The sequence below is a fragment of the Vulpes lagopus genome, chromosome 16 (assembly GCF_018345385.1).
Source record: "Vulpes lagopus strain Blue_001 chromosome 16, ASM1834538v1, whole genome shotgun sequence".
In the NCBI taxonomy this organism is placed as follows: domain Eukaryota; kingdom Metazoa; phylum Chordata; class Mammalia; order Carnivora; family Canidae; genus Vulpes; species Vulpes lagopus.
In genome coordinates this window covers 52,774,460-52,787,564 of record NC_054839.1, presented here as the reverse complement: position 1 = coordinate 52,787,564, position 13,105 = coordinate 52,774,460, and the positions used below count along the sequence as shown (strand labels likewise).

Below are 13,105 nucleotides of genomic sequence, written 5' to 3'. Positions count from 1 at the left end.
TGATGAGGATTTGGCTTTCAGTATAGGTTTCCCTCCAAATAATATGCTGATAGGGCATCCAATGTATCATAGGCCCTTATAAAAGTTGCAGTTTTCATTGCATTGTAATATTTTCTATTCTTGTTTTATGTATCAGAATTTATTTTTTTTTTTAATTTTTATTTATGATAGACATAGAAAGAAAGAGAGAGAGGCAGAGACACAGGCAGAGGCATAAGCGGGCCCCATGCTGGGAGCCTGATGCGGGACTCGATCCCAGGACTCCACGATTGCGCCCCAGGCCAAAGGCAGGCACTAAACCACTGAGCCACCCAGGGATCCCCTATATATCAGAATTTATATGTAGATCAGAATATATGACTTTAATATTCTTCTGAGAGTCAGGTTTGCATTCAGTTGATATGACAAAATTAGGTTTTGAGTCTTCCAGACTAAGGGCCTTGACAAATGGACTATAATAATAACATTCTTTGTTTTTTTTTTTATTTTATTTTATTTATGATAGTCACAGAGAGAGAGAGAGAGAGGCAGAGACACAGGCGGAGGGAGAAGCAGGCTCCATGCACCAGGAGCCCGATGTGGGATTCGATCCCGGGTCTCCAGGATCACGCCCTCGGCCAAAGGCAGGCGCCAAACCGCTGCGCCACCCAGGCATCCCTAATAATAACATTCCATGAGATTTCTTAGTAGATAGCTAGCAGGTTTCTCCCAAGGAAGTACAAGTACCATCAGCCTCTGAATGCATTTCCCTTTCCAAGCTTGAAATTTTAACAATAAACATTACTTGAGTGAATTAAATTGTCCTAAAGCCCTAAATCTACTGAACAGATGTGTTCCATAAACTAAACCATAGATGATATCAGATGCACTTGAATTTGAAATTATGTGTGTCATCTCAACATACATGTATATAGTAAAGTCCCTGCCACAATCCTGGTCTTTCTCTGTACAATTTTATATTGGATCTGTTTCAGAGAACTGCTGGTAGTAAATAAACAGTAGGTTCTCAACATGACAGCTTATGGGTTTTCATCCCTGTAGAATGTGTAAATAAAAGGGAAATGGCAAGGATCTATTGGAGGAAGAGGTCTCATGTGCTTTGGTAAATGTGTTGCACTCCGCACTGGTTAAACAGGGTGACAGTTGATATTTTTAGGTCAAAATCTTTTGCAGTACTCCAGAACACAGATGTTACTTTTCTCCACTTGTCTTTCAAAATGCTTTAGCACAAAAGGGCAGTTTTCTTATTTGAAGGACGGGGTGGGGGCGGGATAGATGGATCCGTTGTTTAAGGCATCATAGTAATCTGTCCGCTTACTCGGGTATTTCCACAGGATGGAGTATTATTTGGAGTCAAAGGATTAAACATACCCCACTTGGCAGAAAGAACATTAGACTATACTAAGTTCTATTTTTAGCTCTGCCCATGTTAGCTGGGTGGTTTTAACACATTACTTAATTTATGTCCTTAGCTTCCTCATAGTTCTTGTCTCATTGTTAAGAGAATTACATGAAATTATGTGAGAAAACAATGAAACTTCTAGTTTGAGATCTGGCCCAAGAAGGTCCTTAGTAAGTGATAGCTCCTATGGTGATCATCAGTAATACTCTAACAACTACTACCATTAATGTTATGATTATTAACCTTGGAATATGTCAGGCCGTGAACATGTATATCTCTTTACTGGAGAGAACGCAAATGAGATGTGTTCTTTGACTTCAGATTTATTACTGGGTTTGCTGGCTGTAATGAGCTCATACTCTCATTCTGGACCAACTATTTAAAGCAAATAGGAGACATCAAATAGTAATTGTCACAGAATAACTGTGTAATACCTGGGGTGCTTATTTAAAAATACAGATCTCCTGGACTATCCCTGGAAATAGTAATTTCAGGGGTCTGGGGTGAGTTGGTTAATCAATACTTTTTTACTAGAATTTTAGGGGCTTCTCATTTGGAGTTATTCATGGGTCCCCAGAAATGATATTCAGAGTACTTCAGAACTTTTGAATATGTATTTGGTTTGTTTATATGTTATAGTCTCTGACAAAACAAGCTTATGAAGGTGGCTTCACTGAGTTCTGGTGGGGGCGGTTGGTTCTTCTCTAATTTTATCTACATGTTGTTTGCTACATGCATTATTTTATGTAAAATTTGTTATATTTTGAAACATTTTAAGCATATTACATAAATCTGTGTTTTATTACTACCTTCAAGCTTACTTCTTTTAAATGTTAAATTGGAATTCGTTAATGAGTCCCAAAGATGTTAAAGATGCTGTATTGCATTATGTTTGCATTGAACTTGGTTACAAGTAACTCTATCCTGTGTGAAATGTTTAGGTGAAATAGCATCTGGAAATCTGAGGATTGGAGCCATTAGTGCACCGATCTATAATACCCATGAGAAAATGAAAGTGCCTGATGTTCTGTTCTATGACAACCTTCAGGTAAGATCATTGCTTTGCACTTATGGATAAATCACCTCTTACATTGTGGTAATTAACTCTGCAGTGAAACTGATGTTTAATTACTTTTGTAATTTGCTAAGTTCAATTCATATGATGCAAAATGAGATGTTGAAACATCTTATATTAAGGCATTGTAAACTCTTAAACTCTTTTCAAAGACACTTGAAAATTGGAAGAGTTGCTACTGTGATTAGAGTAATATATTTTATATGTGCACATGCACTAGATTCCAGGCAAATAAAGTGAATATATCATTAAATTAAAAGCAGAATGAGCTAATACTCATCCTCTCTTTTGCTTTCAGTAGTTCAAAGAGGATGTGTCCTGTTCTTTTCCTCATATTCCTTTCCTTTTCCTGAAAATCCCTAATATTTTTCTATTCTCTATTTGTCTTTCTTTTTCTTTTTAAGGGAGGAATATAGATAATTTCTTATTTGTAAATTAACCAATAATTATGGACCTTCTACTAAGACACAGAAATAAATCTATCCCCAGAAATCTTTACTATAAATCTTCATTTTAATAAGAATGTTTTCCAGAGAAAATTACCCATAATGTAGAAGAATTTTTTCTTTTCCAGATTTTATGTCAAGTTGTTATATATTTATTTTATAAAAAGAAATATACTTAAAATTTTCTCTATATTTGGTCCCTAATATGCATGTAAATAAAAACCTTAAATTATGTTAGAAGAACTTATACTTGCTATTTCTTTTTTAAAGATTTATTTATTTATTCTGAGAGAGTGAGAGAGAGAATTCATGAGCAGGAGGGGCAGAGGGAGAGGTAGAGAGAATCCCAAGTAGCCTTTGTGCTGAGCACAGAGCCCTACCTGGGGCTTGGTCTCATGATCCTGAGATCATGACCTGAGCTGAAAACCAAGAGTTGGACACTTAACTGACTGCACCACCCCCACACCCCCACTTCTTACTATTTTTACTCTACTGAGGAGTTAGGAAAATTAAAAAAGGTTTTTATCTGTTATTTCTCAATCATATTTGTTGTTCAATTAGTACCATAATTTATATCCCTATATTATATTAACAACATAGAAGTATTGGGGCAAATTCTTTCTCAATAAAAATCACGATCCAATGTTTTGAAATCTGTCAAAACTGTAATTACTCCCTATGACATAGGCAAAGGCATCACCTGTATTTGTTATGTATTTATTCTATAGCCCATTAACTAACATAGGTTTTACTTTTCTTCCAGAGCATTAATGCTCTTACACAAGAAGTGGACAGATGAACAGATAATAAAGATACTTTTAAAACACAAAGGAGGAAAAGAACCTTGCCTGTCAAAGAAAGACAAAAACATGATTATAAGGAAAATTTACTATTTCTAAGCACTGATGGCATCACACACAGTGTCCATGTAGTAGAAAGGAATAAAGAAAAAAGAACCAGGAAACTTTGTTATAAGTGACAATTCAAAAAACTTCATGGTAGCAAAGGTTGAAAACACTTCCCAGCAACTAAGAATGTAGGAAATTCAGTAGCAGGGAGGGCCATTGTGCCCTTGAACAGTGTCTGTTGCCATGGTATTTGTGACATAGACATTGAGGACCGCAGGGCTGCTGTGAACTTTACACAGCAGCCCTGAGGGACTGGCTGTATCCTGTCTCCAGATGTACCTTTGCTTCATCAAGCATTATGAATTAACCATTAATGAAAAATCTTAGCTGTACCAATTCAAGGAACCGTGGCTTTGGATTAAATTTGCTTTTGTTGCATAGGTTTTTGTTTCCTTTCATGCTGTACTTCATTTCGAAGCAGTACTTTTCGATGTCTCTTGAATATTTAGGCGCTTCCGTATTATGCTATTCTATGTTCTGTGATCCCCTTAGGACCACATGGTATTGAAATAGATTTTCTAAATGTGTTTTCCACACCCCTAAAGTCAAGTCTATTTTTCCTTATTTTGAGTCTTCAGCAAATAGCACATGCCTGGCATATAGTGAATGCTGAACAAATGTGTGTTTAGTGGATTAATAAAGAAGGAATAAGATTTTAAATGTTCATAATTGGAAGTATCATTTTATTAAATCTGTCATTAAAGAATGTGTAAAATGTCTAAATGTCTACCATGTATCGAGCCTTGTTCTGAAGTGTTTGGATAAAGAGATTAAAATACATACACATAAACACACACACACACATACATACATACATACATGCATACATACACACACACACATACTTGTGTAGCTCCAGGGCTCAAATTACCTAGGTCTGTCAGGGGAGAAAGACAAGAAAATACACAAGATTACAGTGTGATGGAAGTACACACGGGTAACTGTGGTAGCACTGATGAGATGATGGATGGTCCTAGATTGGAATGATCATGGAAAATGAGTTGACCAGGCAAAGTTGAGAGGCTCTCTCAGGCAGAGAGATCAGCATTTGCAGAGACTTGGATATGTGACAGAGCAGTTCATTTAGGACGCTACATATAACTAATTATCACTGGCACAGAGCTAAGATTTCAAGTAGAATAGTGACAAGAGATGAGGCCAGTGGGTTAGGAAAGGGTCAGAACATGTTGGCCTTGCTAATTAAGGAATCTGGATGCTATTCAGAAGAAATGAGGAAACCACTGAAAGGTGTTAAGGACATTTCCCATGATAACTTTGCATTCGCTCTTTAATGTTGTCTATAAGTTGGAACCAAGGCAGAGAGAGACTTGTTAGGGAGCTGTGGCAGTAGTCTAGATGCAAGTTAGGAAGGATGAAGGATCTAAACGAAGGGGGTAGAGTGGAGAGGACACATAGTAGGTCTGTTTAGGCAGTGGGTAGAGTTACTGAACTATGTGTAAGATGAAAGGCAAGACTCTGCCTCAGGGAGCACATAGTCTGGTGGAAAAGTAAATGGAACAGAAAATGACTCTAATTTTTGACTTAATATAATGTTGGAGGAGAGTGACGGGAGATGAGGCTAAGACCAAATCAAGAAGATAAGAAGGAGAAAGGGGTTCTGTGGGGTGGAGCGCTAAATTGGTGATGGAAGTCAAGAAATACAGACTTCCAGTTAAAAAATAAAGAAGTCATGGAGGTGTAATGTATAGCACGGGGAATATAATCAATACTATTGTACTGACTTTGCAAGGTGGCAGATGGTGGAGATCATTTCACACGGTATATAAACGTTCAATCATGTTGCACAACTCAAAATGAATTTAACGTTGTAATGTCAAGCATACCTCAACAAAAAAGTAAGTAGCCTTTAGTGCAAGGAAAAGAAAAAGGCAGTAAGGATGAACCTTTGTTTCAATGGTATTAGGAATCATTTAAGGAATTTCAAAAAAAAAAGAAGTGACATGATTTTGAACGAAGAAGTGACTGTCAGTACTATAAAGAGCACATTGCCTCAAGGAGAAACTGAAGTTAGAGAAGCCAAATTGGCTGATAAAAACCTAGGCCGGAGATGCAAACACCTAAATGAAAACTGGGGATAGAAAGGAAGGGAGAGATACCGTTGACTTTTGGGTAACTTAATAGCTTAGACTTGATGTTTACCTGGCTCTTGATAAAGGAGGCATGAAGTACGCAGGAAGATGATGATCGAGGTTTGGTCAGGTGGTAGGAAGTTATGCTATTAATGGGGGTAAAAGATACAGGCTAAGGAGTGAGGTTGAGGAGAAAGTAATGAGACAAGTTTTGGATATGTTGAGGTTGAGGAGACTGGGAAGTAACCAAGGACATAGTGGCTCAGAATATGAGGCTGGAGTTGAGGAGGAAAGTCTTGCTGTTGAAGTTCAGCATAGAATTGATAGCTGAAGCAATGGAATGGGTGAGAGGATTTGGGGAGAGTAGTCAGAAGTAGCTCATCAGGCACCAACACATGGATACCCAACTCTACACACAGCCCTCCATCTCCCTTGGGTGGGTGCCCGTGGGCAACTAGGCACAAGCTACTCTACCCTAACCCTTGACTCCTGAGGAGAGCATGTGAAAAGATACTGAGAGAGAGCAAATGAAAGAACGTGGGGGAAGTCAGTACCTAAGGAATTGGTACAAAAAGATCCCACCTAAAAGATTATGGAGAGAAATTGTTAGACAGGTGGGAGGGTTCAGGAGAGATGGACATCTATCTGGAAGAGGAGACTTTTAAGAAACTGTAGTATTCAAGTGGGCCAAGAGGTTAAGAGAAGAATTACGTAGGCAGTGACCTTAGCCTTAGCTAAAGTTTGTTGATTTGAATAATCAAGTTGGATGGAATGAGGGTTTGAAGTAGGAGAACATGAGTACAGGATAGAAGAATGCAACTATAGTTGGAATTATTTTGCAGGATTGACATTGCTTTTTTATCTGGCCATGCAAGTGCTCGTTCCAGCTTTTCTGTCTATTTCTCGTGTAGATTAGCCCTGGAAGGGCTTAAATGTTGTCTGGAAATTGGCACTAACTTTTCATTTTAGAAGGAAGAAGTCTCCAGACCATATTATCACTAGAACCCAGAATAAAGGGTATTGTAGGACTCCCTTTTAACTAGGGTAACCACACACATTGGCCTGCCTAAGATAGGCCCTAAAATAGTTCCTGTTTACGTTTGTTGTCTCTCATTATTAACAGCATCTCTTTTTTTTTATTTTATTTTATTTATTTATTTTTTTATTGGTGTTTAATTTATAACAGCATCTCTTTTGATTCGTTAAAGTGTTCCAGAGTGGACAATAAATTGGCAGGCCCACCTACTTCAAGCTTTGTTAAAACCGTAGCTCAATGGTGTATCTGAAAGCATTTCAAAAAAATAAAAACTACAAAGATAAACATTCAGAAATACTCATCTGTTTTTGAAGGAAAGAAAAATCTTTCTCAGTTTTTCTAAGAAAAGAACTCAGAAAGTACAGCTTAATTTGACAAGTAAGAGGAAAATGTATGAGATGTCAAAAAAAAATCAATAAAACAAGTTAAGAAAAGAAAAGCAAGTAACAAACTAGAAAAATATCTGCAGCATGTATTAAATGCAAACAGTTAATTTGCCTTTTCCACAAATAGGGAGCTTCAATAACTTCAGGACTTAAGAGGCTGTTACTGTTTTGATACAGAAAACCAAGAGAAAGAAATAGGGATATTAATTGTTCTGGGATAGATTTCCTCCCCCAAACCCCACGTAGAGCCTTTGTGACCTACTTATGGTTGGCCTATTTTTCCAGATATAGAAGAGCAATGTAATTTCCTTCGTAGCTATTGTGAACAACTTTAATCTTGTTCTTTTATTATATCCTGTCCTAATTCAAATAAAAAATGTGGGAACTAAATAATATATTTCTAATTCTAAAGTTATACATCTTTGAAGGTAATGATTAAGAGCAATTTAGTGTAAAATGTTCCATGGAAATCTCCAATTATTTTGGAACGCTTATGATATTTACATTATTAGCAAGTATTAATTTAAATATTATGTTAAATTATAAGCCAACCCTACATAAAGCAATAGTGAAAATTTATTTGAGCTAATTACAAAAACTCTTTGTAAGTAATGATGAGTGGCTTTGTCTTGCTTAGGCGGACTATTTCAAGTTTTCGGTATCAGTGACCTAACTAGTTATATAACTTACAACCACAGCATTAATTTTTATTTTAAAAAATTGTTTGAGAATTGTTTGAGTATTGTCTATTATAGTAGATGTTTTCTTTCTTTTTTATTCAATTTTTTAAATTGAAAAACAAAAACAAAACCAACTTACCCATTTCTCCCACCCCTACCCCCTGCCTATAACAACCACCAATGTGTTTTCTATATCTATGAGCTTAGACGTTTTATTTTTTTCAGTATATATATGTCATATATATTTTGTTTATATATTTCAAATATACACATGTATATTTTTTAGATTCCATATATAAGTGATCATACAGTACTTGTCTTTCTCTGTCTGACTTATTTCAAGTAGCATAATGCCCCCTAGGATCATCCATGTTGTTACAAAGGGCAAGATTTTATTCTTTTTTTTTTTTTTTTTTAAATTCATGAGAGACACAGAAAGAGGCAGAGACATAGGCAGAGGGAGAAGCAGGCTCCATGCAGGAAGCCTGATGTGGGAGTCGATCTCAGGACCCCAGGATCATGACCTAAGCCTAAGGCAGACACTCAACCACTGAACCACCCAGGCATTCATTCTTTTTATGGCTGAATAATATTCCGTTGTGTCTATATATGCCACATCTTCTTTATCCATTCATCCACCAATTGATACATAGGTTGTTTCCAAACCTTGGCTGTTGTAAATAATGGTGCAGTGAAGGTGGGGATGCAAATATCTTTTCAAATTATTGTTTTCGCTTTCTCCAAAAAATTACCCAGAAGTAGAATTGATAGATTATATGGTAATTCTATTTTTAATATTTTGAGGAACTTTATGCCAATTTCCATAGTGGCCGGATCAATTTACATTCTACCAATACATAAAGTTTCCCTTATCTTTACATCCTCATCAACACTTGTTATTTCTAGTCTTTGTGATAATAGCCATTCTAACAGGTATGAGGTGACATCTCATTAGGTTTTTGACTTACATTTCTCTGATGCTGTGATGTAGAACATTTTTCCATGTACCCATTGGCCTTTTGTAAGTCTTCCTAGGAAACGTGTCTATTCAAATCCTCTGCCCACTTTTTACTTGGATTGTTTGTTTTTTCCTGTTGAAATATATGAGTTCTTTATATATTTTGGATATTAGCCCCTTATCAGATATATGATTTGTTAGTATTTTCTCCCATTCACTAGGTTGCCTTTTCATTTTGTTAATAGTTTCCTTCACTGGGCAGACGCTGCTTAGTTGGATGGAGCCCCACTTACTTATTTTTGTTTTTGTTGCTTGTGCTTTTGGTGTCAGATTCTAAAATCACCACTAAGACATATGTCATAAGCTTACTGCCTATGTTTTCTAGGAGTTTTATGGTTTCTGGGCCTAACGTTCAAGTCTTTAATATAATTTTATAATATAATAATTTTGTGATAGTTTTTATGTATGGTAAAAAAAATCCAGTTTTATTTTTTTGCATGTGACTGTCCATTTTCCCAGTACTATTTATTGAAGAGACTGTCCTTTCTCCATATTTTCTCCATTCTTGACTTCTTTGTCATAAATTAATTGGCCATTGATATATATGGGTTTGTTTCTAGGCCCTTTATTATGTTCCACTAATTTACATATCTTTTCTGCCAATGTTACACAGTTTTGATTACTACAGCTTTTTTTTTTTTTAATTACTATGGCTTTATAATATAGTTTGAAATCAGAAACTGTGATGCTTTCAAATTTGTTCTTCTTTCTCATGACTTTTTGACTTTTTGGGGTCTTTATGATTCCATATAAATTTTAGGATTGTTTGTTCTGTTTCTGTGAAAGATGCCATTGGAATTTTGATAGGGATTGCATCGAATCTGTAGATTACTCTGGGTAGTATGGCATTTTAACAACATTAACTATTCTAATCCATGAACATGGAATATTTTTCCATTTATTTGTATCTTCCATTTCTTTCATTAATGTCTGACAGTTTTCAATACACAGGTCTTTTACCTCCTTGGTTAAATTCATTTGTAGGTATTTTATTCTTGCTAATGCAATTGTAAGTGAGACTGTTTTCTCTTTCTGATGGTTCATTATTAGTGTACAGAAAAACCAACAGGTTTTTTTTTTTTTTTTGTATTGCTTTTGTATCTTTCAACTTTGCTGAATTTTTTTAGTTCTAACAGCTTTTTGATAATGTCTTTAGGGTTTTCCATATATAATATCATGCTATCTGTAAATAGTGATAGATTTACTTCTTCCTTTCCAATTTCCTTTTTTTTCCTTCTCTGATTTCTCTGGTACTGTGTTGAATAAAAGTGGCAAGAGTGGGCATCATTGTCTTGATCCTGATCTTAGAGTAAAAGCTCTAAGCTTTTTACCATTGAGTATGTTGTTAGCTGTGGGCTTGTCTTATATGACCTTTATTATGTTGAGATATGTTCCCTCTATACTGCTTTGTTGAGAGTTTTTTTTTTTTATCATAAATGGATGTTGAATTTTGTCAGGTGCTTTTTCTACATCTGTTGCAATGATCATGATTTTTATCCTTCATTTTGTTAATGTGGTGTACCACATTGAATTGATTCGCAGACAATGAATACAATGAACCATCCTTGTATCCTTGCATTAATTCCCACTTGATTATAGTGTATGATTCCCTTATTTTATTGTTAGATTATGGCTTGCTAATATTTCATTGAGAATTTTTGCATTTATGTTCACTCAAGGATATTGACCTATAATTTCCTTCCTTGTCTGGTTTTGGTATCAGGGTAATGGTGGTTCTGAAGAGTGCCCTTCTATTTTTCAGAAGAGTTTGAGAAAGATTGGTATTAATTCTTTGAATGTTTGGTGGAATTCACTAGTAGAATCTGGTCTGGACTTTCATTTGTTGAGAGTTTTTTTGATTAAAGATTGAATTTCTTTACTAGTAATATGTTTTATATAAGTACAGCTACTTCAGCTTTCTTTTGGTTTCCATTTAGATGAAATATCTTTTCTCATCTCTTCACTTTGAGTCTGTGTATTTTTACATCTAAAATGAATCTCTTGTAGATAGCTTATAGTTGAGTCTTGGTATATTATCCATTTAGCCACTCTATGTCTTTTGATGGAGAATTTAGTCCATTTACATTCAGAGTAATTATTAATAGGTATGTGTTTATTGTCATTTTGTTAATTGTTTTCTGGCTATTTTTGTAGTTTTTCTGTTTCTTATTCTCTTTTGTGGTTTGTTGGCTTTCTTTAGTGTTATGCTTATATTCTCTTTATTTTTTGTGTATTTACTATAGGTTATTTCCTTGTAGTTACCATGAGGCTTAAAATAATATATTTGCAACAGCCTATTTTAAATTGATAACAACTTAAATTTAATCCCATTGTAAAGCTCAACATTCTTGCTCTTCTCCCTCATGTTTTATGGTTTTGCATGTCACATCTTATATTTTTTATCTTGCATATCCCTTAACTAATTATGGTCATCCTTGGGACGCCTGGGTGGCTCAGTGGTTGAGTGTCTGCCTTTGGCTCAGGGCATGATCCCTGGGTCTGGGATCACGTCCTGCATCAGGCTCCCTGCATGGAGCCTGCTTCTCCCTCTGTCTGTCTTTTTTTGCCTCTCTCTTTCTGTGTCTCTCATGAATAAACAAAATCTTTAAAAAAATTATTATTGTAATCCCTTACATAATTATTATAATTATTAAAAGCAGTAAAATAGCTTATATATTTGCCTTTAACCTACATACTATCTTGATAAGTGATTAATCCACTATTTTTATTATATATTTACCTTTCCAATGAAATGTATTTTCATACATGTTCTTATTACTAATTTGTACCCTTTCTTTTCAGCTTAAAGTCCTTTTAACATTTCTCATACAGTCGGATTAGTGGTGATGATTCACTTAGCTTTTGCTTACCTGGAAAACTCTTTATCTGTTTTTCACTTCTGAGTGATAACTTTGCCAGTATTGTTGGTTGGCAAGGTTTTTTTCATTCCTTTGAATGTATCACACCACTGCCTTCTGGTGTGTGATATTACCACTGAAAAATCTGCTGTTTGCCTAATGGGTGTCCCCCTGTATGTAACAAGTTGTTTTTCTCTTGCTGCTTTTAATATTCTCTTCTTGCCTTTTACTTTTGACATTTTAATCATAATGTGTCATAGTATAGGTCTCTTTAGATTCCTCTTATTTGGAACCTACATCTGATGTCTATTTCTTTCCCTGGGTTGGGGAAGATTCTAGTCATTGTATTTTCAAGTAAAATTTCTACCTCTTCCTCTCTCTCTTCTTGTTTCTGGGGCCCTGTGATGTAAATGTTAGTCCCTTAAGTCCCTTAAACTATCTTTACTTTTTGTAATTCTTTTTTCTTTTTGATGCATTGATTGAGTTAGTTCCACTGCCTTGTCTTTGAGTTGACTGATCCTTTCTTCTGCTTCATCTGGTCTGCCATTGAACTTTTTGGTTCAGGTATTGTAATCTTCAACATTGTGACTTCTGTTTGCTACTTTAAAAAAACTTTTTTTTTCATCTCTATTTTGAAGTTCTTCTGCATCCATCTATTCTTCTCAGTTTGGTGAGCATCTTTATGACCATTACTTTGAACTCTATCAGGTAAATTACTTACTTCATTTTGTTAAAGTTTTTTTTTTTTTTCTTCCTGAAGTTTTATCATGTTCTTCCATTTGGAACATATCCTCTGTCTTTTCATTTTGCTTAACTGTCTCTGTTGATTTCTATACAGCGTGTGAGATGACTACTTTTCCCACTGTTAAAGGAGTGGCCTCATGCAGAAAATGAACCTTGTCATTCAACTGTGCCTTAGCTCTTTATTATCTCTTAAATCTTTGTGTTTGTCCAAGCTACCTATTATATTTTTAATAGTTCCCAGTAGTTGAGAATGTGCAAAGATCTGTGTGTGTGTCTCATATGGGAGAGACTCAGCACTTAAATTTAGGCTGCCTAGAAACCACACCCTCAGGCATCAGCTTTTAAAAGTATGCCCAATAATATAATCCTATGTACCACAAGTGTAAGCCCCACTGATCACAAGAACCAAGTGATCTGATGCTATCTACTGGGTGACAGCCACAGGATTGGGGCTCCAAACAA

General features: G+C 35.5%; 1 protein-coding gene across 1 annotated transcript in view; it reads left to right on the top strand.

Annotated features, from left to right (window-relative positions):
* The window catches only part of VWA8 (von Willebrand factor A domain containing 8), a 342,545-nt gene that overhangs the window by 139,383 nt on the left and 190,057 nt on the right, over positions 1–13,105 (top strand). The window contains exon 19 of the mRNA XM_041731061.1: positions 2,344–2,450. Coding sequence (XP_041586995.1) covers positions 2,344–2,450 — 107 coding nt within the window. The remainder of the gene's footprint in view (positions 1–2,343; positions 2,451–13,105) is intronic.